Source organism: Scyliorhinus torazame, chromosome 5 (genome assembly GCF_047496885.1).
Source record: "Scyliorhinus torazame isolate Kashiwa2021f chromosome 5, sScyTor2.1, whole genome shotgun sequence".
Lineage (NCBI taxonomy): Eukaryota > Metazoa > Chordata > Chondrichthyes > Carcharhiniformes > Scyliorhinidae > Scyliorhinus > Scyliorhinus torazame.
This window is the reverse complement of record NC_092711.1, coordinates 72927703-72952589: the sequence shown is the minus strand read 5'-3', so window position 1 is coordinate 72952589 and position 24887 is coordinate 72927703. Positions and strand designations below refer to the sequence as shown.

Below are 24887 nucleotides of genomic sequence, written 5' to 3'. Positions count from 1 at the left end.
CATTCCAATTGCCCTTGAACTCTTGTGAGGCTATTTCAGAGGGCACTTACAAATCAACCACAACATTGCTGTGGATCTGGAGTCATGTGTAGGCCAGGCCACATAAGGAGAGCAGATTTCCTGAAGGACATTAGTGAACCAGATGGGTTTTTACAACAATTGACAATGTTATCATCAGACTTTTAATTCGCGACTTTTATTAATTTCAATTTCACCATCTGTCAAAGGCAGATTCTATCCCAGATCCCCAGAGCAGTAACCTCGCTCTCTGGATTACTCGGCCATTAACAATGCAGGGCAGCACAGTGGCTTAGTCATTAGCATTGCTGCTTCACAGCACCGAGGTCCCAGGTTCGATCCCACCTCTGGGTCACTGTCCGCGTGGAATTTGTACATTCTCCCCATGTTCCCACAAGACACTCTTGGAACTATACAGTCGTGCGACTGTCCTCGTGTAAGCCACAACCTTCTGTTGGTAGCCGGATGTCACTTGACTGATGCCGGACACCACCTACTGGTGGGAGGTCACACTGCTGACTACATGTAATATTAATTCCAGGCTTATCACCACATCTCGTAACTTCTAAAATTATCGAGTAATTTATTTTTTTCAAACAAATTCTGATAGCTCTGCAGTTTCTGGAAACATTTTGGTTGATCGTGTTATTTAAAAAAATAAATATCTAGTCTTTGCAATATAATTACCTAACATACCAATTCACTTATGATAATCAATGTTCACTACTGAATAATCATGACTATAATTATTGTTTTTTGCGATGAAATCAATGCATAGTTAATATAGAAAAGGTACAGAAGGTGAAATGGCTGCAGGAAGCCACATGTTAGAGGGATAAAAGGGTTTCCTTGACCTTGTTACAAATGACAGTGAATACACTATGAAAATGACAATTTTATAACTAAATGTGATCACACATCCGTCCTTACAGTTTCCTACATTACAACAGTGAATATATTTCAAAAGTACTCCATTGGCTTTCAAACACTTCAGGAGGTCCAGTGGTAGTGAGAGGGTTTCTAGAAATGTACACTTGTTCTAATTGTTCGCAAACTCGGATACATTACACTCGGTGTCCTCACCAGAATCATTAATAAAGGTTGAGTCTTAATTTTGTGTAATAACCACATCATTAATACCATTTTGAATACTCTGTGAAATTCCAGACACACCATATGCACAATTATTTGTTGTAAAATACAGCGAGTTGTTGTGATTTACACTGTCTATAAATGGTGCTGGAATCTCATTGGACTGTAACTTCCAAAAGATAATTTGATTCATTCTGAAAAAGAAAACAAAATTGTTGAACTCTGGGATTGAATGGGTCGCTGTACAGAGAGCTGGCATCGGGAAAATGGGTCAAATAGACTCCTCTGTGCTCGAGGAGCCTTATGTACATGTAAAGCGAGTGGTAACGACCTGGAACCTACTGCCTATGAGGGTAGGAGATGCAGAGATGTCGGAAGGATTTCAATCAGAAATTGGACAGACACTGAGAGAAATAAACCAACAGGGATTTGGGGAAAGAACGGGGCAATGGACAGACTGGCTTCCTCCACAGGGAGCCGACACCGTCCCAAAGGGCTGAATTCCCCACCCTCCAGATGCTGTGATCTCAGGAGAGAAATTCAGCTGCTCCAGTCACTCCAACTAACTGGAGTCCCTCAACTCTGGTGCCATTCTAGCACAATGGTTAGCACTAATGCTTCACAGCACCAGGTCCCAGGTTTGATTCCCGGTTTGGGTCACTGCCTGTGCGGAGTCTGCACGTTCTACCCGTGTCTGGGTGGGTTTTCTCCGGGTGCTCCAGTTTCCTCCCACAAGTCCCGAAAAATGTGCAGGTTAGGTGAATTGGACATTTTGAATTCTCCCTTGATGTACCTGAACAGGTGCCGGAGTGTGGCGACTGGGGGATTTTCACAGTAACTTCATTGCACTGTTAATGTAAGCCTATTAGTGACAATAAAGATTATTATTGTTAATGTCCTCTACACCCTTCGAAGAACTTCACATCTTTCCTACAGTGTGGGGCCAATATATAGGGTTCCCTTCTAGAGGGATAGAATTGAAAAGCACGGAGGAAATGTTCAACTTGTTTAGAATCAGGGTTAGACTACACTGGGAGCACTGTCAACATTGGTGATCTCCATTTAGAAAAAGGAAATAGAGGCACTGGATAAGGTGCAACAAAGATTCATAATATCCAGAACTGAGAGCATTTAACACTCAGGAAAAGGTTGGGGCTGCTTTTTTCTGGAAAAGAGAAGACTGATGGGTGACCTGATGGAAGTCTTTAAGATTATGAAGGGATTCAATAATCCAACAGGAATTTCAGTAGAAACCTCTTTACCCAGCGAGTGGCGAGAATGTGGAACTCACTCCCACAGCGAGTGGTTGAGGTGAACAGCATGAATCCATTGAACGTAAAGCGAGATACACACATGAGGGGAAAAAGAATAGAAAAAGATGCTGATGGGGGAGATGTAGAGGGGTGGGTGGAGGCTCATGTGGAGCATAAATACTGACACAATCCATGGCTAACCTCAGCCGGTATGGGAATTTAACCTGTGCTGTTGGTGTCACTCAGCACAAACCAGCCATCCAGCCAACTGAGCTAACCGAGCCCCGTGTAAATCTGCAATAATTCCTTAAACATTAGTGATTGCCTGTCTCCCGCCACACTATTTAATGTAGTTCCCAGTGTACCTCAGACAACTTGCCCCTCATACCCTGATAGTTTTCTTCTGTGAGAAGCACTGAGATAAATTAAACAAAAGAACCATGTAACCACCACAGTCCATCTTCATGGCAATGTGGCATGATTTTGGGGGTTTTAAAACAGAAATGGTAATGAAACATCTAACCTGGGCAGCACGGTAGCCTAGTGGTTAGCACAGTCAAGGACAGTAGTGGGAACTTGTGCATGGAGTCAGAAGAGATAGGAGAGGCGTTGAATGAATACTTTGCTTCAGTGTTCACCAAGGAGAGGGGCTATGTTTTTGAGGACGAGAGTGTGATACAGGCGGGTCGGATGGAGGAGGTAGATGTTCTAAGGGAAGATGTATTAGCAATTTTGAAAAACCTGAGGATCGACAAGTCCCCTGGGTCAGATGGGATATATCCTAGGATTCTTTGGGAGGCAAGGGATGAGATTGCAGAGCCTTTGGCTCTAATCTTTGGGTTCTCGCTGTCCATGGGGATAGTGCCAGAGGACTGGAGAGTGGCAAATGTTGTTCCTCTATTCAAAAAAGGGAATAGGAATGACCCTGGTAATTATAGGCCGGTTGGTCTTACTTCGTTGGTCGGTAAGTTAATGGAAAAGGTCCTGAGGGATAGGATTAATGACCATTTGGAAAGATGCAGCTTAATCTGGGATAGTCAATAAGGATTCGTGAAGGGTAAGTCTTGCCTCACAAATTTGATTGAATTATTTGAGGAGGTAACTAAGTGTGCAGATGAACGTAGAGCAGTTGATGTTGTATACATGGATTTCAGTAAGGCGTTTGATAAGGTTCCCCATGGTCGGCTCATGAAGAAAGTAAGGAGGTGTGGAATAGAGGGAAATTTGGCCAATTGGATAAGTAACTGGCTATCACATGGAAGACAGAGGATGGTGGTGGATGGAACATTTTCAGACTGGAGACCAGTTACCACCGGTGTACCACAGGGATCAGTGCTGGGTCCTCTGCTATTTGTGATTTTTATAAATGACTTGGAGCAGGGGGTTGAAGGGTGGGTCAGTAAATTTGCTGATGACACCAAGATTGGTGGAGTAGTGGATGAGGTTGAGGGCTGTTGTCGGCTGCAAAGAAACAATGATAGTATGCAGAGCTGGGCCGAAAAATGGCACATGGAGTTTAACCCTGATAAGTGCGAGGTGATTCATTTTGGTAGGACAAATTTGAATGCGGATTACAGGGTCAACGGCAGGGTTCTGAGGAATGTGGAGGAACAGAGAGATCTTGGGGTTCATGTCCACAGATCTCTGAAGGTTGCCACTCAAGTGGATAGAGCCGTGAAGAAGGGGGCTTGAGTTTAAGAGCCGTGGGGTTATGCTGCAACTGTACAGGACTCTGGTGAGACCACATTTGGAGTATTGTGTGCAGTTCTGGTCACCTCATTGTAGGAAGGATGTGGAAGCATTGGAAAGGGGGCAAAGGAGATTTACGAGGATGCTGCCTGGATTGGAGGGTAGGTCTTTTGAGGAAAGGTTGAGGGAGCTAGGGTTTTCTCATTGGAGCGAAGGAGGATGAGAGGCGACTTAATAGAAGTTTATAAGATGATGAGGGGGATAGAGTGGACGTTCAGAGACTATTTCCTCGGGTGGGTGTAGCTGTTACAAGGGGGCATAACTATAAGGTTCGTGGTGGGAGGTATAGGAGGGATGTCCGAGGTAGGTTCTTTAATCAGAGAGTGGTTAGGGTGTGGAATGGACTGCCTGTTGTGACAGTGGAGTCGGACACTTTAGGAACTTTCAAGCGGTTATTGGATAGGCACATGGAGCACACCAGAATGGCAGGGAGTGGGATAGCTTGATCTTGGTTTCGGACAAAGCTCGGCACAACATTGAGGGCCGAAGGGCCTGTTCTGTGCTGTACTGTTCTATAATTCGGTATACATTGTAAAACACAGAAATTCCCCTCCAATAGGAGGGAAGCAGCAGAGGCAGCTGATCGGATTCACTCAATCTCAGTCACAAAGAAGTTCCATGAGCTCCTCACAGGTGGAGATGAGGATGGAAGAGACAGGGGAGAGCTAGAGGACTTCAAAAGGAACTAATTTGTGTCAGAGATATTAAAAAGTTTCAACACACTGTGCATTTCACACAGACTTAATTTATTTTGATTTTTAGCCAGAATATTAGCCCCTATAAATGGGCTGGAGTTTGTTATCAGCAGAAAAGACCCAAATGAACATGGTTCAGTCCTGAATGTGAGTTAACAGCAAAACCCATTCACTGTGGTTACTTATGGCCTATTTGGTGACTCAGCAGGTGGGATGACTGAGTGAATCCCTTCCCACACTGGGAGCAGGTGAATGGCCTCGCCCCAGTGTGAACTCGCTGATGCTTCTGCAGGTTGGATGACAGAGTGAATCCCTTCCCGCACTCAGAGCAGGTGAATGGCCTCGCCCCAGTGTGAACTCGCTGGTGCTTCTGCAGGTCAGATGACTGAGTGAATCCCTTCCCACACTTGGAGCAGGTGTATGGCCTCTCCCCAGTGTGAATTCGCTGATGTACAGTGAGGTTAGATGAGTGCCTGAAACCAGTCCCACAGTGAGAGCACCTGAACGGACTCTCGTCAGTGTGAACACGTTGATGGCGCATCAGATCCCCAGAACCTTTATAGCACTTCCCGCAGTCTGGACATTGAAATGGTCTCTCATCAGTGTGAACTCGCTGGTGTCTCAGCAGGTTGGACAAATTACTAAATCCTTTCCCACACTCTGAGCAGGTGAATGGTCTCTCCCTAGAGTGAACTCGCTGGTGTGTGGACAGACTGGATGACTGAGTGAATCCCTTCCCACACTGGGAGCAGGTGAATGGTCTCTCCCCAGTGTGAATTCGCTGGTGTGTCTGCAGGGCCGATGAGTCAGTGAATCCCTTCTCACACTTGCAGCAGGTGAATGGTCTCTCCCCAGTGTGAATTCGCTGGTGTCTCAGCAGGTGGGATAACTTAGTGAATCCCTTCCCACACTTGGAACAGGTGAATGGTCTCTCTCCAGTGTGGCTGCGTCGATGAGTTTCCAGCTTGGATGGGGAAGTGAATCTTTTCCCACAGTCCGCACATTTCCAGGATTTGTTCTCAGTGTGACTGCATTGGTGTTTCATGAAGCCTGATGATTGACTGAATCCTCGTCCACACACACAACACATGTATGGTTTCTCCCCACTGTGAATGATGCTTTTTCCTTCCATGTTCAAAATCCGATGATATTCAGCAATGATAAATTGAGGACTCTGTCAGATCCTGATGTGATGTTTGGTTTGAGTTTCCGGACTTTGAAGTCTCCCCTTCGCACACCCTGTGAAACGGATTGAAAACAGAAAATAGGGAGTGAGAGAGAACCCACAAAAACACAAAGTCAGGTTGTGAAATTCAGCTGAATGAATCTGTTCATTTGTGGGGCCGGCACTGGGAAAAAGTGACCATGAAAACTACTGCATTGTCATAAAAACCCAACTGGCCTCTTTGGGAGGAGAGAAAGAGGTGAAGAGGGATATCAAGAGAGTAGTTGGCAAAGCAAACTCGATCTTGAGCTTCATCAACAGTAATATTGTTACCAAAACTATGTTTCTGGTGGCACAGTGATTAGCACTGCTGCCTCACAGCGCCAAGGACCCGGGTTCAATTCCGGCCTTGGTGACTGTGTGGAGTTTGTACTTTCTCCCCGTGTCTGTGTGGGCTTCCACCCGGTGCTCAGGTTTCCTCCAAAAGTCCAAAGGGAAAGTTAGGTGGATTGGCCTTGATAAATTGCCCCTTCGTGTCCAGGGTTGTGCAGGTTAGGTGGGGCTATGGGGTTACAGGGACAGGGCAGGGGTGTGGGCCGAGGCAGGATGACCCTTCAGAGAATCAGTGGAGACTCGAATGGCCCCCTTCTGCACTGATGGAATTCTATGATTCTAATTCTATTCTATGAATCTTTATAAAGCTCTGGTCACCACTCTTCAGGAAGAATGTGAAGGTTCTTGAGAAGGTGCAGAGGAGATTTACCAGAATGGTTCCAGCAAAGGAGGTTGAGGGGAGATTTGATTCAGGGACACAAGATTATGCCAGATTTCCATCGGGTGGACAAAGAAACTGTTTTCATTCACCGATCGTACAAGCAGCCGGGACACAGATTAAAAGTTTTGGGTAAAACCTGGATTGAACGATATAAGATCCTGAGGGGTTTTGACAGGGTGGATGTGGAGAGGATGTTTCCTCTTGTGGGAGAATCAAGAACGAGGGTGTCACTGTTGCAAAGTGAGGGGTCACCCATTTCAGATGGAGATGAGGATTTTTCATTCTCGAGGGTTGTAAGACTTTGGAACTCACGTCCTTAAAAGGCAGTGGAAGCAGAGACCTTGAATATTTTTAAGGCAGAGCTGGATAGATTCTTGATGAGCAAGGAGGTGAAAGGTTATCAGGGGTAGGCAGGAATGTGGAGTTGAGGTTAGAATGAGATCAGCCGCAATCTTATTGAATGCTGATCAGGCTCGAGGGGCCGAGTGGCCTGATCCTAGTTTGTATGTAAAAGGTACAGGAGATATGAGGTGATATGAGATTTATGTTTTTACACAGCGAACGGCAATGACCTGCCTATGAGGGAGTTTGAAAATAGACACAATGAATGATTTGATTTCAACAGGAAATTGGATAGACATCTGAGGGGAAATAACCTGCGAGGATACAGGGAGAGAGCAGGAGAATGGCACTGACTGGATTGCTCCAGAGAGCTAGCATGGACTCAATGGGCCGAATGCCCTTCTTTGTGGCATCATGTCTCTGACTCTTGTGTAATCTAGTTTTGTAATTTAACCCCGGGGTATTCAGATATCACTCAGGTAAATCTGTGCTACACTCCCTCCAAGGCCATTCTATCCTTCCTCAGGTTTGTTGTCCAGAACTGAACACAGTTCTCCACGTTTGGTCTAACCAGGGTTTGTGAATCTCGGGGCTTTTCCAGTCACACTGAGACCTGAAATCTTCCCTCACAGACAGAACAGACAAACCTTTTACCTTCCACACCCAGATGCTGCTGAAATTCAGGTTCTGGTGAATCGAGTGATTCTGTCAGATCGCGATGTGACGTTTGGTTTGCGTTTCCAGTCTGTTCAACCTCCACTTCCATTATCCTGTCAATTTACAGAAACCTCACTGTCAGTTTAGGATAAAAATTTACAACATTCTCTCCTCATCAACTTGATTGAATGTATTCCTGGAGGTTTGATCACATGACCTCCCCCCATCCTCCAGCTATTAATCGGTCAACACATCCATCCTTGTGACACACTGCCTTCCTCGGCCAAATGGGAAGCAAAAGGATTCATTACGTTACAGGACAGTTACTGTCCTAATGATTTTCCAGACACCCAGGGATGAATCTCACCAACGCAGGGAGCGGAGTTGGTGTGAACTCGGGGAGAGGAGCTTTGGAACAGTAAACATAAATAACTTACCTCAGGGATTCACGGCCTAGCCGGCAGAGAGCGGAGTTGGGGCGAATCCAGGGAGGAGGAGCTTCAGAACAGGAAATATAAATAACTTACCTCAGGGATTCACGGCCTAGCCGGCAGGGAGCGGAGTTGGTACGAATCCGGGGAGGAGCAGCTTCGAAACAGTCAGTATAAATAACCTCGGGGATTAATGGCCTAGTCGGCAGGGAGCAGAGTTGATGTGAATCCGAGGAGGATTAGCTTCGGAACAGTAAATATAAATAACTTACCTCAGGGATTCATGGCCTAGTCGGCAGGGAGCGGAGTTGCTGCGAATCAGAAAGGTGGAGCTTCGGAATAGTAACTATAATTTTTTTTTTTCAAATTTAGAGTACCCAATTCATTTTTCCAATTAAATGGCAATTTAGCGTGGCCAATCCACCTACCCTGCACATCCTTTTTGGTTGTGGGGGCAAAACCCACACAAACACGGGGAGAATGTGCAAACTTCACATGGACAGTGAGCCAGAGCCGGGATCGAATCTGGGACCTCAGCACCGTGAGGCAGCAGTGCTACTCACTGCGCCACCCTGCTGCCATCAGTAAGTATAAATAACTTACCTGTTGGGTATCTGGACTGGGGGCAAAAACTGAAACGTGACATTAGAGTAATTAACTAAGTCGGGTTGTAGCTAGATTAGTAACTAGGAGATAAGTAACCAGGAGATTTGTAACTAAGAGATTGCTGAATGTCATCTATATCAATGACTTGGATGAGAAAGTACAAGGCTTGATCAGTAAGTTTGCAGATGACACTAAAATAGGTGATATTGTAGACAGTGAGGAAGGTTATTAAAAATTGCAGCTGGATCTTGATCTGCTGGGGAAGTGGGCCGAGAAATGGCAAATGGAGTTCAATACAGTAAGTTTGAGGAGTTGCATTTCGGAAAGTCAAATCAAGGTCGGACTTTCACATTGAATGGTAGGGCCTGAGGGAATACCATGGAACAGAGGGACCTTGGAGTTCAGATGCACGGTTCTCTAAAGGTGGAGTCACAGGTGTATAGGGCAGTGAAGAAGGCTTTTGGCCTTCATCAGTCAGGGCATTGAGTATAGAAGTTGGGAAGTTATGTTGCAGTTGTACAGGATGTTGGTGAGGTCGCACCTGGAGTATTGTGTTCAGTTTTGGTTGCTTTGCTATAGGAAAGATGTTATTAAATTGGAGAGAGTGCAGAAGAGATTTACAAGGATATTGCCAGGACTCAAGGGACTGAGTTATAGGGAGAGATTGGACAGGCCAGGACCTGTTTCTTTGGAGCGTAGGAGACTGAGGGGTGATCTTATCGAGATGTATAAGATCATGAGAGGCATGGATAGGGTGAATGCTCTGTCTTTTTCTCAGGGTTGGGGAATTGAGAACTAAAGGACTTTGGTTTAAGTTAAGAGGGGAAAGAATTAATGGGAACCTAAGGAGCAACGGTTTTACACAGAGGATGGTACGTATGTGGAATGAGCTGCCGGAGGAAGTGGTTGAGGCAGGGGCATTGGCAACATTGAAAAGGCATTTGGACAGATACATGGATAGGAAAGGTTCAGAGGGATATTGGGTTAGCTTAGATGGACCTTTTGGTTAGCATGGACCAGTTTGGGCCGAAGGGCCTGTTTGCGTGCTGTAGATTCTATCCATGAACCCCAAGTCTCTTTGGGCACCCACTGTATTTAACCTCTTTCCATTTAAAAAGTACTCAGCTCTAACCTTTTTTGGTTCAAAACAGATAACCTCACACTTGTTTACATTGCCACAATCTTGGCCATTCACCTTGTCTGTCAATATCTGTCAATCGGGGCTGGTTTAGCACAGTGGGCTAAATAGCTGGCTTGTAATGCAGAACAATGCCAGCAGCGCAGGTTCAATTCCTGCAGCGGCCTCCCCGAACAGCGCCGGAATGTGGTGACTAGGGGCTTTTCACAGTAACTTCATTGAAGCCGACTTGTGACAATAAGCAATTATTATTAATATTATCATTATCTTCTTACAGTTTTATGTTGTCATCAATGCTGTCTACGATGCCACCAAACTTTGTATTATCAGCAAAAGTGCAGAAGAGACACTTTGATCCATCGAATTTGCATCAACACATCAAAATCTGACCCACCTACCTAATCCCATTTGCCAGCACTTGGCCCATAGCCCTGAATGTTATGACCTGCCAGTCTTCATCCAGGTACTTTTAAGAGGATGTGAGGATTCCAGCAGTTTCCCAACAACAGGCATTAAACTAACTATTTTCCTACTTTCTGCCTTTTTGAACAGGAGGGGTGCCATTAGTCTTTTCCTCTCATACAGTGACATGGTCACTGGGTCAGTGTCCCCCCCCCTGGTCTCTGTGAGGTTGTTTGTGGAGAGAAGCCGGAAGCGGTGGACAGTGAGAGTGGAGAATGTTCATTGTTCAGCTCTGGGGACCCACTGGGGTTTGTAAACTCCCCTCCCCGACACTGACCTCTCACCTGACACATCACAGTGATTGACGGCAGCACCGAACCAATAGGCGAAGAGTGGACAGATCCGGAGGACCGGTCGGGAGCGACTGGTCCTCCAACCAATCAGCGCGAATGATGAGGCGGGACTGGGCTGAGTGAAGCATGCGCAGTGTGATTAATGGCGAGGCAGCAAAAGGTTCTATCTCGGATCCACAATCCGTGAAGGTGGGAATGGCGGGACGGAGAGAGAGATGAATCAGGAGGGTCGTTAGGCACGCTTCGTGTACATGTTATATTGACCAAAAATCCGGAAAAATAACCTACCGGTACCTGGGGATCTGAGCGCGAGCTGCAGCTTTGTTACAGACAAGATTAAGCTAACGCCATCTTTATTTGGCTCTGGCAGACGTGCGCATGCGCCATCTCAATATTGGGTTCGTGGCAGCAGTGGGTATGCGCCCTTGGCATCCTTTGGATCACTAGCAGTAGTGCGCATGCGCCCTGGCATCCTTTGGCGCACGAGCAGTAGTGTGCATGCGCCCTCGGCATCCTTTGGATCACCAGCAGCAGTGCGCATGCGGACCCACCATCTTTATTGGGCAGCAGAGGGCAGGCTCAGTGGCCATCATTGTTGGGGGCAACATTTTTGAAACGTTTCTTCATGACAGAATGTCCAGCAAACTGCTTCACTCTGAGTTACAAATTCCTATTTATGGGGCAGAATATTTGTCCAGGGCAGTGACAATAATTCGAATTTATATTGTGACTTGAACGAAATAAAACTTTGAAGACTTTCAGAGAAACGTTACAAAATAACAATTGACACTGAGCCACATGAGGAGATATTAGATTTTAAGGAGAATCTTAATGGAGGAAAGTGAGTCGGAGAGTTTTAAGGAGGAAATTGAGGCCTTGGGAACACAGTAATGGTGGAGAGATTAAAATCAGGAATGCTCAAGTGGCTCGAATTAAATGAGTGCAGAGATCTCAAAGGGTGTGTGTGGAGGAGATTACAGTGATCAGGATGGTCATTACCATGGAGTAAACAATGAAAAATTTAAACTTTTTGTGCCTTTTAAAAGGAAGCGTTTGTAGATCAGTGGGCACAGGGGCTGGTGTGAGTAAGCACATGGGTAGCAGAGCTTTGGAGGGGGTTGTTTAATGTTGGAGTCTGGCTGCGAGTGTATTGTAATAATTTGTTTGAGAGGTAACAGAAGAATGGATGATGGTTTCTGCAGCAGATGAACAGAGACAAAGGTGGAGTCGAGCTGTGTTCCTGAGGTGGAAATCGGCAATCTTGGTGATGGTGTGGATCTGTGGTCAAGAACTCATCGAGGGGTGAAATATTTCACCATGGTTGTGAACAGTCAGCTTCAGCCTCAGACATTTGACAGGGATGGAATTGGTGACAAGGGAGTGAAGTTTGTAGAGGGGACAGGAAGGGAATGGATTCAGTCTTCTCAATATTTAAATGGAGGAAAGTTCTGCTCATCCAGCACTGGATGTTGGACAAGATCGGACAGTGTGCGTCTTGGAAAGGAACTTGCAGGTGGTGATGTTCACACACATCTGCTGTCCTGCTCCATCCAGGTGATGGAGGTTCAGGGTTCAGGAGATTTTGTCAAATTGTGATTCAGTTGTTGGTCCATTGCTTCCTGTTACCCTCACTCCTTTCTCACTCTCTCCCTTTCCATCAATCTTTTTGATTCTCTCTCTCTCTCCCACTACTCACTCTCTTTCTCTCTCACACTGTTTCTCACATAAAATTCTCTAGCCCAGAGGGTTGTGGATGATAAAAACAATAATCATTATTGTAGGCTTACATTAACACTGCAATGAAGTTACTGTGACCATAATTGAATATATTGAAGGCTGAGATGGTGAGATTTTTGGTCTCTCAGCAAGTTAATGGACGCAGAGAGCTAACGGGAAAGAGGAATTGAAGACTGAGATCAACCACAATCGTGTTCAATGGCAGAGCAGGTTCGACGGGCCGAATGTTCTACTTCTGCTCCTATTTCTTGTGTTCTTGCAGAGGCCCAAGTTTTGTGTAGTCTCAGGCCGGGTGGCAGGTTCCCTTCCCTGAAGGGCATTAACAAACTGGTTCACTTTTCACGAAAGGTTCAACAGTTTCCGTGGTCACTTTTTCCTAGTGCCGGCCCCACAAGTTACCAGATTCATTTAGCTCAATTTCACAACCTGCCTTTGTGTTTTTGTGGGATCTTTCTCACTCCCTTTTTACTGTTTTAAATCAATTTCATAGGGTATTAGCAGGGAAGGATGTGCAATTGGAAAAACTGCAACCAAGCACCACATCAAAATCTGACAGTCGTGTAACTGATCACAATCTGAATATCATCAGATTTTGAACATGGAAGGAAAAAGCACAGTTCACAGTGGAGAGAAACCGTACACGTGTTTTGCGTGTGGACGAAGCTTCAGCCGATCATCTGGTCTGTCACTACACAAACGCAGTCACAGTAGGGAGAAACCATGGAAATGTGGGAACTGCGGCAAAGCGTTCATTTACCCATCTGACCTGGCAACCCATCAACGCATTCATATTGGGGAGAAGCCTTTCACCTGCCCCGAGTGTGGGCGTGGATTCACTCAGTCATACAGCCTGTTGATGCACCAGCGAGTTCACACTGGGGAAAGGCCTTTTACCTGCCCGAGTGTGGGAAGGGATTCACTCATTCATCCCAACTGCTGACACACCAGCAGATTCACAATGAGAGACCTTTTAAATGCAAGAAGTTCTTGGGATCAGGTGTCCCATCAAAGAGTTCACACTGACGCGAGACCGTTTAAATGCTGCCACGAGGTGACATCATCCAAAAGTGTTAGTTTTCACATGTACACTGACAACACCCAGCTCTACCTCACCCCCATCCCTCTCCATTCCTCCACTTGTTACTAAATGATCAAACTGCTTATCCCACATCCGGTACTGGATGAGCAGAAATTTCCTCCAATTAAAGATTTGGAAGACCAAAGCCATTGTCTTCAGTCACCATTAGAAATTCCGTTCCCTAACTCCCGAGTCCATCACTCTCCCTGGGAACTGTCTGAGGCTGAACCACACTCTGCACAATCTCCGTGTCAGATCTGACCCCAAGATGAGTTTCTGACCCCAAATCCACACCACCACTAATACCAGATATTTCAGTCTCCATAATGTCACCTGTCTCCAACCCCACCCCAACTGCTGCTGAAACCTCATCCATGCCCCTGTTACCTTTAGACTTGGTGATTCGAATACATTCCTGTCCAGCCTCTCATATTCACCCCACATGGAAACGTGAGCTTATCCAAAACTCTGCTGGCCGTGTATTTTCTCACACCAAGTCCTGTTCACCATTACCGCTGTGCTCACTGACCTACATTGGGTCTGATTAAGCAAAGCCTCCATTATAAAATTTGCATTTGTGTTGTCAAATCCCTCCATGGCCATGAACACCGTCAGCCTTTAACCATAGAAGCAATAGAGCCCTGTTCAATGTGGGGAGAAACAGTTCACGTGTTCTGAATGTAGATGATGTTTTAGCCGATGATCTGACCTTTCGAACGATATGAAGTCACGCTGGGGAGAAATCTTGGAAATCTGGGGATTGTGGAATAGATTTAATCAGACCTGGAGATTCACCGACCTGTTCACACTGAGGAGTGACCGTTATTGTTCTTCGTGTGTGGGAAGGGATTCACTCAGCTAACCAGCCTCACTTATTCATGGTCAATCTGTGCTGGACTGTTACCAAGTGCAATGTATCTTTCCTGAGGTTTGGTGGCCAGTACGGAACACAGTTCATGCAGCAAGTGAGGATAAGACAGCAGGAATTTCTCTAATCTGTGGTTTACAAGGACACATTCTCTGGTTCCCAGCAGTTACGTTTCTTCAGTAATTTCCTCATTTTCCCTAAACTACCCTGCCTGTTGATTCTATTATTTCTGATCATTCCATTACTGTAGCTATAAACATCACACATTAGAATTCAATCTGTTCCACTATTCACTCTAGTTTAAGTTTACGTTGAGGTTAATAACAGACAAACTCTGTCCTCTCCCCAATCCGATTAGAGTTTCCAATGAGTCGATTCTGTGGAATGGAATGTCTTATCAGCGTTTCCACGGTGACCTGTCTGCAGTGAAGGAATGTCTTATCAGCGTTCCCAAGGTGACCTGTCTGCAGTGAAGGAATGTCTTATCAGCGTTTCTACAGTGACCTATCTGCAGTGAAGGAATGTTTTATCAGTGTTTCCACGGTGAGCTGTCTGCAGTGAGGGGAGGGGGGGGGGTGCGGGGGGGAGAAAACCGGTGATGGTTTCTCTGATCTCTGAATGAAATGTTATTTTTAAAGCGAAGGGTGTCTACTGGAAAATCTGAGTACCAAGTGCCAGCTTGAACCATTCTCCAATCCGTTGCAGCACAGCTCCCTCTACATTGCCCCATGAAACACTCCCAAGGCTGATACAAAATGGTGTTAGATACAGAGTAAATCTCCCTCGATGCTGTCCCCATCAAACACTCCCATAATTGGTATCATAGAATTTACAGTGCAGAAGGAGGCCATTCGGCCCATCGAGTCTGCACCGGCTCTTGGAAAGAGCACCCTACCCAAGGTCAACACCTCCACCCTATCCCCATAACCCAGTAACCCCACCCAACACAAGGGCAATTTTGGACACTAAGGGCAATTTATCATGGCCAATCCACCTAACCTGCACATCTTTGGACTGTGGGAGGAAACCGGAGCACCCAGAGGAAACCCACGCACACATGGGGAGGATGTGCAGACTCCGCACAGACTGTCCCAAGCCGGAATCAAACCTGGGACCCTGGAACTTTGAAGCAATTGTGCTATCCACAATGCTACCGTGCTGCCCAAGTATAGCACAAGGTCAGATACAACGTATATTCTCCTCTGCACTGTCGCCATCAAACACTCCCAGGCCAGGTGCAGCACGGGGTTAGATTCAGAAGAAATCTCCTTATACACTGACCCCATCAAACACTTCCAGGACAGGTACAGTACAGGGTTAGATACAGAGTAAAGCTGCCTCTCCAATCAACCACTCCCAGGACAGGTAGAACACAGGGTTAGATACAGAGTAAAGCTCCAGTTCCTCTCGATCATCAAACACTGCCAGGTGCAGATACACAGGCAGGTTATCAAACCATCCCTGGATGCAAAGGCTAGGAGAGACAGTATGGAAGGTATGGCAAGCTGGGACTGTTAAAATTTGGTTTTGGGATTGCAGATTACCCACAAAGTGGAGTGGGGGAATGGGGTTAGATCAAGCTTAAAGCGCATCCAGATAGATAAATCCCCGGAAACTGATGAAATGTATCCCAGGACGTGTGGGAGGTCAGGGGTGAAATTGCGGGTCCCCTAGCAGAGATATTTGAATTGTCGACAGCCACAGGTGAGGTGCCTGAAGATTGGAGGGTAACAAATGTTGTGCCTTTGTTTAACAAAGGCCAGAGGGAAAAGTCTGAGAACTACAGACCGGTGAGCCTAGCATCCGTGGTGAGTAAGTTGTGAGAAGGTATTCTGAGAGACAGGATCTACTGGCATTTAGAGAGGCAAGGACTGATCAGGGATAGTTAACATGGCTTTCTGAGTGGAAAATGATGTCTCACAAATTTGGTTGAGTTTTTTTAAAGGGGGAACCAACAAGGTAGATGAGGGCAGTGCAGTCGACGATGTTGACATGGACTTTAGCAAAGCCTTTGTCAAGGTACTGCATGGTAGGTTGTTCCACAAGGTTAAATCTCACGGGATCCAGGGTGAGGTAGCCAATTGGCTACAAAATTGGCTTGGCGACAGAAGACAAAGGGTGGTTGTAGAGGACTTTTTTTCAAACTGGAGGCCTGTGACCAGCGGTGTGCCTCAGGGATCAGTGCTGGGTCCACTGTTATTTGTTATTTATATTAATGATTTGGATGAGAATGTAGGAGGCATGGTTAGTAAGTTTGCAAATGGTACCAAGGTTGGTGGCAGAATGACCAGAGAAGGTTATCTAGGATTGCAACGGAACTTGATCAATTGGGCCAATGAACGGCAGATGGGAGTTTAATTTAGATAAATGTGAGGTGAGACATTTTGGTTGATCGATCGAATCGGGGCAGGACCTACTCAGTGAATGGGAGGGAGTTGGGGAGAGTTATAGAACAAAGAGATCTAGGAGTACAGGTTCATAGCTCCTTGAAAGTGGAGTCACAGGTGGACAGGGTGGTGAAGAAGGCATTCGGCATATTTGGTTTCATTGGGCAGAACATTGAATACAGGAGTTGGGACGTCTTGCTGAAGTTGTACAAGACATTAGTAAGGCGACACTTGGAGCACTGTGTACAGTTCTGGTCCTATTATAGAAAGGATATAATTCAACTAGAATGAGTGCAGAAAAGATTTACTCGGATGCAACCAGGACTTATTGCCCTGGAGAGTAGGCGTGATCTTATAGAGGTCTGTAAAATAATGAGGGGCATAAGTGAGGTAGATAGTCAACATCTTTTCCCAAATGTAAGGGAGTATAAAACTAGAGGGCATAGGTTTAAGGTAAGAGGGGAGAGATATAAAAGGGGCCAGAGGGGAAATGTTTTTCACACAGAGGGTGGCGAGTATCTGGAATGAGCTGCCAGAGGCAGTAGTAGAGGCGGGAATGCTGGGTATAGAGGGATATGGGCCAAATCAGGCAATTGGGACTAACTCAGTGGTAAACACTGGGCGGCATGGACAAGTTGGGCCGAAGGGCCTGTTTTCATGCTGTAAACCTCTTTTGACTCTATACAACTGCAGCAAAACATCCCTACATTTATATTAGATTTCCTTTGCAATAACAATAATATTCCATTGACCTTCCTAATCACTGGCTGTACCTGCAGACTAACTTGGGATCAGGCACTCCCGATCCCTCTGTAACTCAGAGTTCTGCAATCTCTCTCCATTTAAATAATATTGTTTTATTTAATACTTCCTGACAAAGTGGACAATCGACATTTTCTTAAGTTATGCTCCAGCTTTATCAGTTTTTTGCCCACTCATTTAACCAATTTGTAGTACTTTGCAGAGTCCTTAAATCCACTTCACAAATTACTTTCCTACCGGTCTTTGAGGCATCAGAAAATTTAGCCGCCAGACATTCAATCCCGTCATCCAACACATTCATATAGATTGTAAATGGTTGAGAGCCTAGCACTGATCGGGAGGCAGAGGGGGTCATAGATAGCAGCTTCAGGGAATTAGTTACACCAAAGATTGGAGATAGGTGGGTAACTGTAAGAGGGACTGGGAAAAAGCAGCCAGTGCAGGGATCCCCTGCGGTCGTTCCCCTGAGAAACAAGTATACCGCTTTGGATACTTGTGGGGGGGACGACTTACCAGGGGTAAGCCATAGGGTACGGGCCTCTGGCACGGAGTCTGTCCCTGTTGCTCAGAAGGGAAGGGGGGAGAGGAGCAGAGCATTAGTAATTGGGGACTCTATAGTCAGGGGCACAGATAGGAGATTTTGTGGGAGCGTGAGAGACTCACGTTTGGTATGTTGCCTCCCAGGTGCAAGGGTACGTGATGTCTCGGATCGTGTTTTCCGGGTCCTTAGGGGGGAGGGGGAGCAGCCCCAAGTCGTGGTCCACATTGGCACTAACGACATAGGTAGGAAAGGGGACAAGGTTGTCAGGCAGGCTTTCAGGGAGCTAGGATGGAAGCTCAGAACTAGAACAAACAGAGTTGTTATCTCTGGGTTGTTGCCCGTGCTACGTGATAGTGAGATGAGGAATAGGGAGAGAGAGCTTTTAAACACGTGGCTACAGGGATGGTGCAGGCGGGAGGGATTCAGATTTCTGGATAACTGGGGCTCTTTCTAGGGAAGGTGGGACCTCTACAGACAGGATGGTCTACATCTGAACCTGAGGGGCACAAATATCCTGGGGGGGAGATTTGTTAGTGCTCTTTGGGAGGGTTTAAACTAATGCAGCAGGGGCATGGGAACCTGGATTGTAGTTTTAGGGTAAGGGAGAATGAGAGTAGAGAGGTCAGGAGCACAGATTTGACGTCGCAGGAGGGGGCCAGTGTTCAGGTAGGTGGTTTGAAGTGTGTCTACTTCAATGCCAGGAGTATACGAAACAAGGTAGGGGAACTGGCAGCATGGGTTGGTACCTGGGACTTCGATGTTGTGGCCATTTCGGAGACATGGATAGAGCAGGGACAGGAATGGATGTTGCAGGTTCCGGGGTTTAGGTGTTTTAGTAAGCTCAGAGAAGGAGGCAAAAGAGGGGGAGGTGTGGCGCTGCTAGTCAAGAGCAGTATTACGGTGGCGGAGAGGATGCTAGATGGGGACTCTTCTTCCGAGGTAGTATGGGCTGAAGTTAGAAACAGGACAGGAGAGGTCACCCTGTTGGGAGTTTTTTATAGGCCTCCTAATAGTTCTAGGGATGTAGAGGAAAGGATGGCGAAGATGATTCTGGATAAGAGCGAAAGTAACAGGGTAGTTATTATGGGAGACTTTAACTTTCCAAATATTGACTGGAAAAGATATAGTTCGAGTACAATAGATGGGTCGTTTTTTGTACAGTGTGTGCAGGAGGGTTTCCTGAAACAATATGTTGACAGGCCAACAAGAAGCGAGGCCACGTTGGATTTGGTTTTGGGTAATGAACCAGGCCAGGTGTTGGATTTGGAGGGAGGAGAGCACTTTGGGGACAGTGACCACAATTCGGTGACGTTTACGTTAATGATGGAAAGGGATAAGTATACACCGCAGGGGAAGAGTTATAGCTGGGGGAAGGGCAATTATGATGCCATTAGACGTGACTTGGGGGGATAAGGTGGAGAAGTAGGCTGCAAGTGTTGGGCACACTGGACAAGTGGGGCTTGTTCAAGGATCAGCTACTGCATGTTCTTGATAAGTATGTACCGGTCAGGCAGGGAGGAAGGCGTTGAGCGAGGGAACCGTGGTTTACCAAGGAAATGGAATCTCTTGTTAAGAGGAAGAAGGAGGCCTATGTGAAGATGAGGTGTGAAGTTTCGGTTGGGGCGATGGAGAGTTACAAGGTAGCGAGGAAGGATCTAAAGAGAGAGCTAAGACGAGCAAGGAGGGGACATGAGAAGTATTTGGCAGGAAGGATCAAGGAAAACCCAAAAGCTTTCTATAGGTATGTCAGGAATAAGCGAATGACTAGGGAAAGAGTAGGACCAGTCAAGGACAGGGATGGGAAATTGTGTGTGGAGTCTGAAGAGATAGGCGAGATACTAAATGAATATTTTTCGTCAGTATTCACTCAGGAAAAAGATAATGTTGTGGAGGAGAATGCTGAGCCCCAGGCTAATAGAATAGATGGCATTGAGGTACGTAGGGAAGAGGTGTTGGCAATTCTGGACAGGCTGAAAATAGATAAGTCCCCGGGACCGGATGGGATTTATCCTAGGATTCTCTGGGAGGACAGGGAAGAGATTGCTGGACCTTTGGCTTTGATTTTTATGTCATCATTGGCTACAGGAATAGTGCCAGAGGACTGGAGGACAGCAAATGTGGTCCCTTTGTTCAAAAAGGGGAGCAGAGACAACCCCGGCAACTATAGACCGGTGAGCCTCACGTCTGTAGTGGGTAAAGTCTTGGAGGGGATTATAAGAGACAAGATTTATAATCATCTAGATAGGAATAATATGATCAGGGATAGTCAGCATGGCTTTGTGAAGGGTAGGTCATGCCTCACAAACCTTATTGAGTTCTTTGAGAAGGTGACTGAACAGGTAGCTGAGGGTAGAGCAGTTGATGTGGTGTATATGGATATCAGCAAAGCGTTTGATAAGGTTCCCCACGGTAGGCTATTGCAGAAAATACGGAGGCTGGGGATTGAGGGTGATTTAGAGATGTGGATCAGAAATTGGCTAGCTGAAAGAAGACAGAGGGTGGTGGTTGATGGGAAATGTTCAGAATGGAGTACAGTCACAAGTGGAGTACCACAAGGATCTGTTCTGGGGCCGTTGCTGTTTGTCATTTTTGTCAATGACCTAGAGGAAGGCGCAGAAGGGTGGGTGAGTAAATTTGCAGACGATACTAAAGTCGGTGGTGTTGTCGATAGTGTGGAAGGATGTAGCAGGTTACAGAGGGATATAGATAAGCTGCAGAGCTGGGCTGAGAGGTGGCAAATGGAGTTTAATGTAGAGAAGTGTGAGGTGATTCACTTTGGAAGGAATAACAGGAATGCAGAATATTTGGCTAATGGTAAAGTTCTTGAAAGTGTGGATGAGCAGAGGGATCTAGGTGTCCATGTACATAGATCCCTGAAAGTTGCCACCCAGGTTGATAGGGTTGTGAAGAAGGCCTATGGAGTGTTGGCCTTTATTGCTGGAGGGATTGAGTTCCGGAGTCGGGAGGTCATGTTGCAGCTGTACAGAACTCTGGTACGGCCGCATTTGGAGTATTGCGTACAGTTCTGGTCACCGCATTACAGGAAGGATGTGGAGGCTTTGGAGCGGGTGCAGAGGAGATTTACCAGGATGTTGCCTGGTATGGAGGGAAAATCTTATGAGGAAAGGCTGATGGACTTGAGGTTGTTTTCGTTGGAGAGAAGAAGGTTAAGAGGAGACTTAATAGAGGCATACAAAATGATCAGGGGGTTGGATAGGGTGGACAGTGAGAGCCTTCTACCGCGGATGGATATGGCTGGCACGAGGGGACATAACTTTAAACTGAGGGGTAATAGATATAGGACAGAGGTCAGAGGTAGGTTCTTTACGCAAAGAGTAGTGAGGCCGTGGAATGCCCTACCTGCTACAGTAGTGAACTCGCCAACATTGAGGGCATTTAAAAGTTTATTGGATAAACATATGGATGATAATGGCATAGTGTAGGTTAGATGGCTTTTGTTTCGGTGCAACATCGTGGGCCGAAGGGCCTGTACTGCGCTGTATTGTTCTATGTTCTATGATCCTGGTGACATTCCACTTGTCACATCTTACCCACCCAGAAATGACCCATTTATACCTACTGGCTGCTTCCTGCTCGCTAACCAATCCTCTATCCATGCTGATATGTTGCCCCCACACCATGAGCTCTTATTTTGTGTAATAACCTTTGATGTGGCACCTTGGGAAATATCTTCTGGAATGGAAATGGAAATCGCTTATTGTCACAAGTAGGCTTCAACGAAGTTACTGTGAAAAGCCCCTAGTCACCACATTCCGGCGCCTGTTCGGGTAGGCTGTTACGGGAATTGAACCGTGCTGCTGGTATGCCTTGGTCTGCTTTTAAAGCCAGCAATTTGGCCCTGTGCTAAACAGCCCCAGATAATCCAGATAAAGCACATCTACAGGTTCCCCTTTATTGACATTCCTTGTTACTTCCTCAGAGAACCTTGATAAATTAGTCAGTCACGATTGATTCCCTAAACCCATTTTCAAACACTGTATCAAAAGAAAATTCAAATCTCCTCTACCCCTCTGGCTCCTTTGCCAATTACCTTAGAGGGACTCACTTTCTGTTAAAGAGCCTGTCAACCCCTCTCACCCACTCTCCCGAAAGTGAACAAATTTAATCAGGAAAAGTCCAACAAATTCAAATATTTTCCTGTTAAAAGTTTATTGACGAAACAGAACATGGTTAAAAAAAAACTAACAGAAAATTACTTGAGGATCAAAGACAACCAGAGTAACAGGATGTTCACAATGTTCTGGTCCCTAATGGTTTCCCTTCGGCTCCTCTGTACCCTGTTCCCGTGACTCCCTGCTTTCGACACAGGGGCACTGAACCCTGGGGGTCACATCATCATCAGCCCCTGTGATTCTCCCCCCACCCCCTCCCCCCACAAAACCTGATTGGTTGGAGGTCCAGTTTCCAGTTTAGCACAGGGCTAAATCGCTGGCTTTTAAAGCAGACCAAGGCAGGCCAGCAGCATGGTTCAATTCCCGTACCAGCCTCCCCGAACAGATGCCGGAATGTGGCGACTAGGGGCTTTTCATAGTAACCTCATTTGAAGCCTACCTGTGACAATAAGCGATTTTCATTTCATTTCATTTCAGTCAGGCGTCTAGCACCTTCCTGTCTCTATTAGCGACGCCCATGGCAGTTCCCCTACTGGGGAACAGGCCACGTTATTCTCAGCTAAATTCAGCGAAAGTCAGCTCTCAGCTTCATCACCTGGCTGTCACCGACACGAGCAATAGAGACAGAAAGGTGCCCGAGGGTCAAATAGGAAGACAAAACTTGTGGATTTGGACCCCCATAAAGGTCAGCAACTTCTTAGAAAAAAATCAAATTCCCAGTAAATAAATTAAAGGATCACACAACGGGACTTCAAGTTTTATAAGTTTTAATACAACAAACAAACGCACTAGAAGCTACTTTAACTTGGAAACCTACACAGTAAACTATAAACTAGAACTTTGCCCTTTTACACTATCTAAAATCACACTCCACCATCATAGTTACTCTGTCCTGGAATTTAATTGTCTCAGAACCTGTCCAAAGTGATGATTCATTCCTGAGGATTTACTTCCGTTCTTCAACCAAGACACTGAGAAACAAAAGGGAGAATAGAATAGAATGTGAACTGGCAAAATACATAAAAATGGACTGTAAACTCTTCTGTGGCTACGTAAAAAGGAAATGTTTGTCCGTTCCAGATAGAGTCAGGAGAATTTAGAATGAGGAATAGAGATCTCTCCAGCCACCTCGTTCAACTCTGGGATGTAGATCATCAGCTTTTGGGGATTTATTCCCTTTCAGCCCCATTAATTTCTCCAGTACAACTTTTTCACCAATACTAATCTCTGCCAGTCCCTTGGTTCTCTGGTGTTTTGGGGACAATTTCTGTATCTTCCTCTGTGAAGACAGACACACATTGTTTAGTTTCTCTGCCATTTCCTTACTCCCCATTCTAAACTCTCCTGTCGACTTCCGGTTGCGGCTATGCGGAGCTAAGCCGCACGAGTCAGCAGCTCCCGCGAAGACGGACTTTCGGGCTCGATAGAAGAGCCCCAACGGAACTTTTCACACAGCCAACCCGTGGGGAAGAGAGGAGAGAGGTCCCCCACTAACCTGTATGGACCGGACCCGCAGCGAAGGACCGGACCCGCAGCGAAACGGCCAAAAAAACGGCACTGGAGCAGCGGGAGAAGAAGAGTAAAACTCCATTATCATAGAATTTACAGTGCAGAAGGAGGCCATTCGGCCCATCGAGTCTGCACCGGCTCTTGGAAAGAGCATCCTACCCAAGGTCAACACCTCCACCCTATCCCCATAACCCAGTAACCCCACCCAACACTAAGTGCAATTTTGGACACTAAGGGCAATTTATCATAGCCAATCCACCTAACCTGCACATCTTTGGACTGTGGGAAGAAACCGGAGCACCCGGAGGAAACACACGCACACACGGGGAGAATGTGCAGACTCCGCACAGACAGTGATCCAAGCCGGAATCGAACGTGGGACCCTGGAGCTGTGAAGCAATTGTGCTATCCACAATGCTACCGTGCTGCCCCAACAATGTTACCGTGCTGCCCCAAACAAACAAAATGGCTGCGGCTGGGGACAAAGAAGAGATGCAAGAATTCATCAAGCGCTGCTTCGAGGAGCTGCGCAAGGAGATGGTGGCGCCTATGCTGGCAATAATTGAAGGACTTGGGGCAACCCAGAAAGCCCATGAGGTGAAGATCCAGGAGATGCAGGACAAAGTGAGTGAAAATGAGGACGGGTTCTTGGGCCTGGCGGTGAGAGTGGAGCGGCACGAGGCGCTACAAAAGACGTGGGCGGGAAGACTCGAAGACCTGGAGAACAGGTCGAGGAGAAATAACTTGAGGATCCTGGGTCTCCCAGAAGGAGTGGAGGGGGCCGACGCCGCGGCATATGCGGGCACAATGATCGGGGCGCTGATGGGCGCAGAGGCCCCCCCCCCGGGGTTGTTGGTGCTGGCGAGGAAGCCCAAGGCAAATGAGCCGCCAAGGGCGATGGTGGTGAGATTTCACCGGTTTACAGACAGAGAGAGGGTCCTGAAATGGGCCAAGAAGGAGCGGAGCAGCAAGTGGGACAATGCTGAGATTAGAATATACCCGGACTGGAGCACGGAGGTCGCTAAGCGGAGAGCGGGTTTCAACTGGGCCAAAGCGGTGCTGCATCGGAAAGGAGTGAAATTTGGAATGTTGCAGCCAGCGCGACTGTGGGTCACATATAACGGCCAACACCACTATTTTGAAACGCCCGAAGAGGCGTGGACCTTTATACAAACTGAAAAGTTGGACTCTAATTG

The 24887-nt window shown here is 46.5% G+C and overlaps 2 protein-coding genes across 5 annotated transcripts in view; one reads left to right on the top strand and one right to left on the bottom strand.

Moving 5' to 3' along the window:
* Positions 1-577: 577 nt before the first annotated feature.
* LOC140418435 (uncharacterized) lies at positions 578-11059 on the bottom strand. 4 transcript variants are annotated; one of them, XM_072501907.1, is made up of 3 exons: positions 10965-11059; positions 7737-7859; positions 578-6046 (listed from the first exon to the last, which is right to left on the bottom strand). In XM_072501907.1, exon 3 carries the CDS (start codon positions 5937-5939, stop codon positions 4986-4988), a length of 954 nt encoding a protein of 317 aa, XP_072358008.1. In that variant the 5' UTR covers positions 5940-6046; positions 7737-7859; positions 10965-11059; the 3' UTR covers positions 578-4985. The 4 variants fall into 4 exon arrangements, with proteins under 4 accessions (XP_072358008.1, XP_072358007.1, XP_072358009.1 ...); XM_072501906.1 differs by having other exon boundaries at positions 7744-7859; XM_072501908.1 differs by having other exon boundaries at positions 7744-7859; positions 10971-11037.
* Positions 11060-14731: 3672 nt separating this feature from the next.
* LOC140418434 (uncharacterized) overlaps positions 14732-24887 on the top strand; it is a 36491-nt gene continuing 26335 nt past the window's right edge. The window contains exon 1 of the mRNA XM_072501904.1: positions 14732-14902. The gene's annotated coding sequence lies outside the window, so the exon portion shown is untranslated. The remainder of the gene's footprint in view (positions 14903-24887) is intronic.

What these genes read in the sequence shown, in the direction of transcription:
- LOC140418435 (XM_072501907.1), bottom strand. Translation starts at nt 5,939, where the DNA reads ATGGAAGGAAAAAGCATCATTCACAGTGGGGAGAAACCATACATGTGT.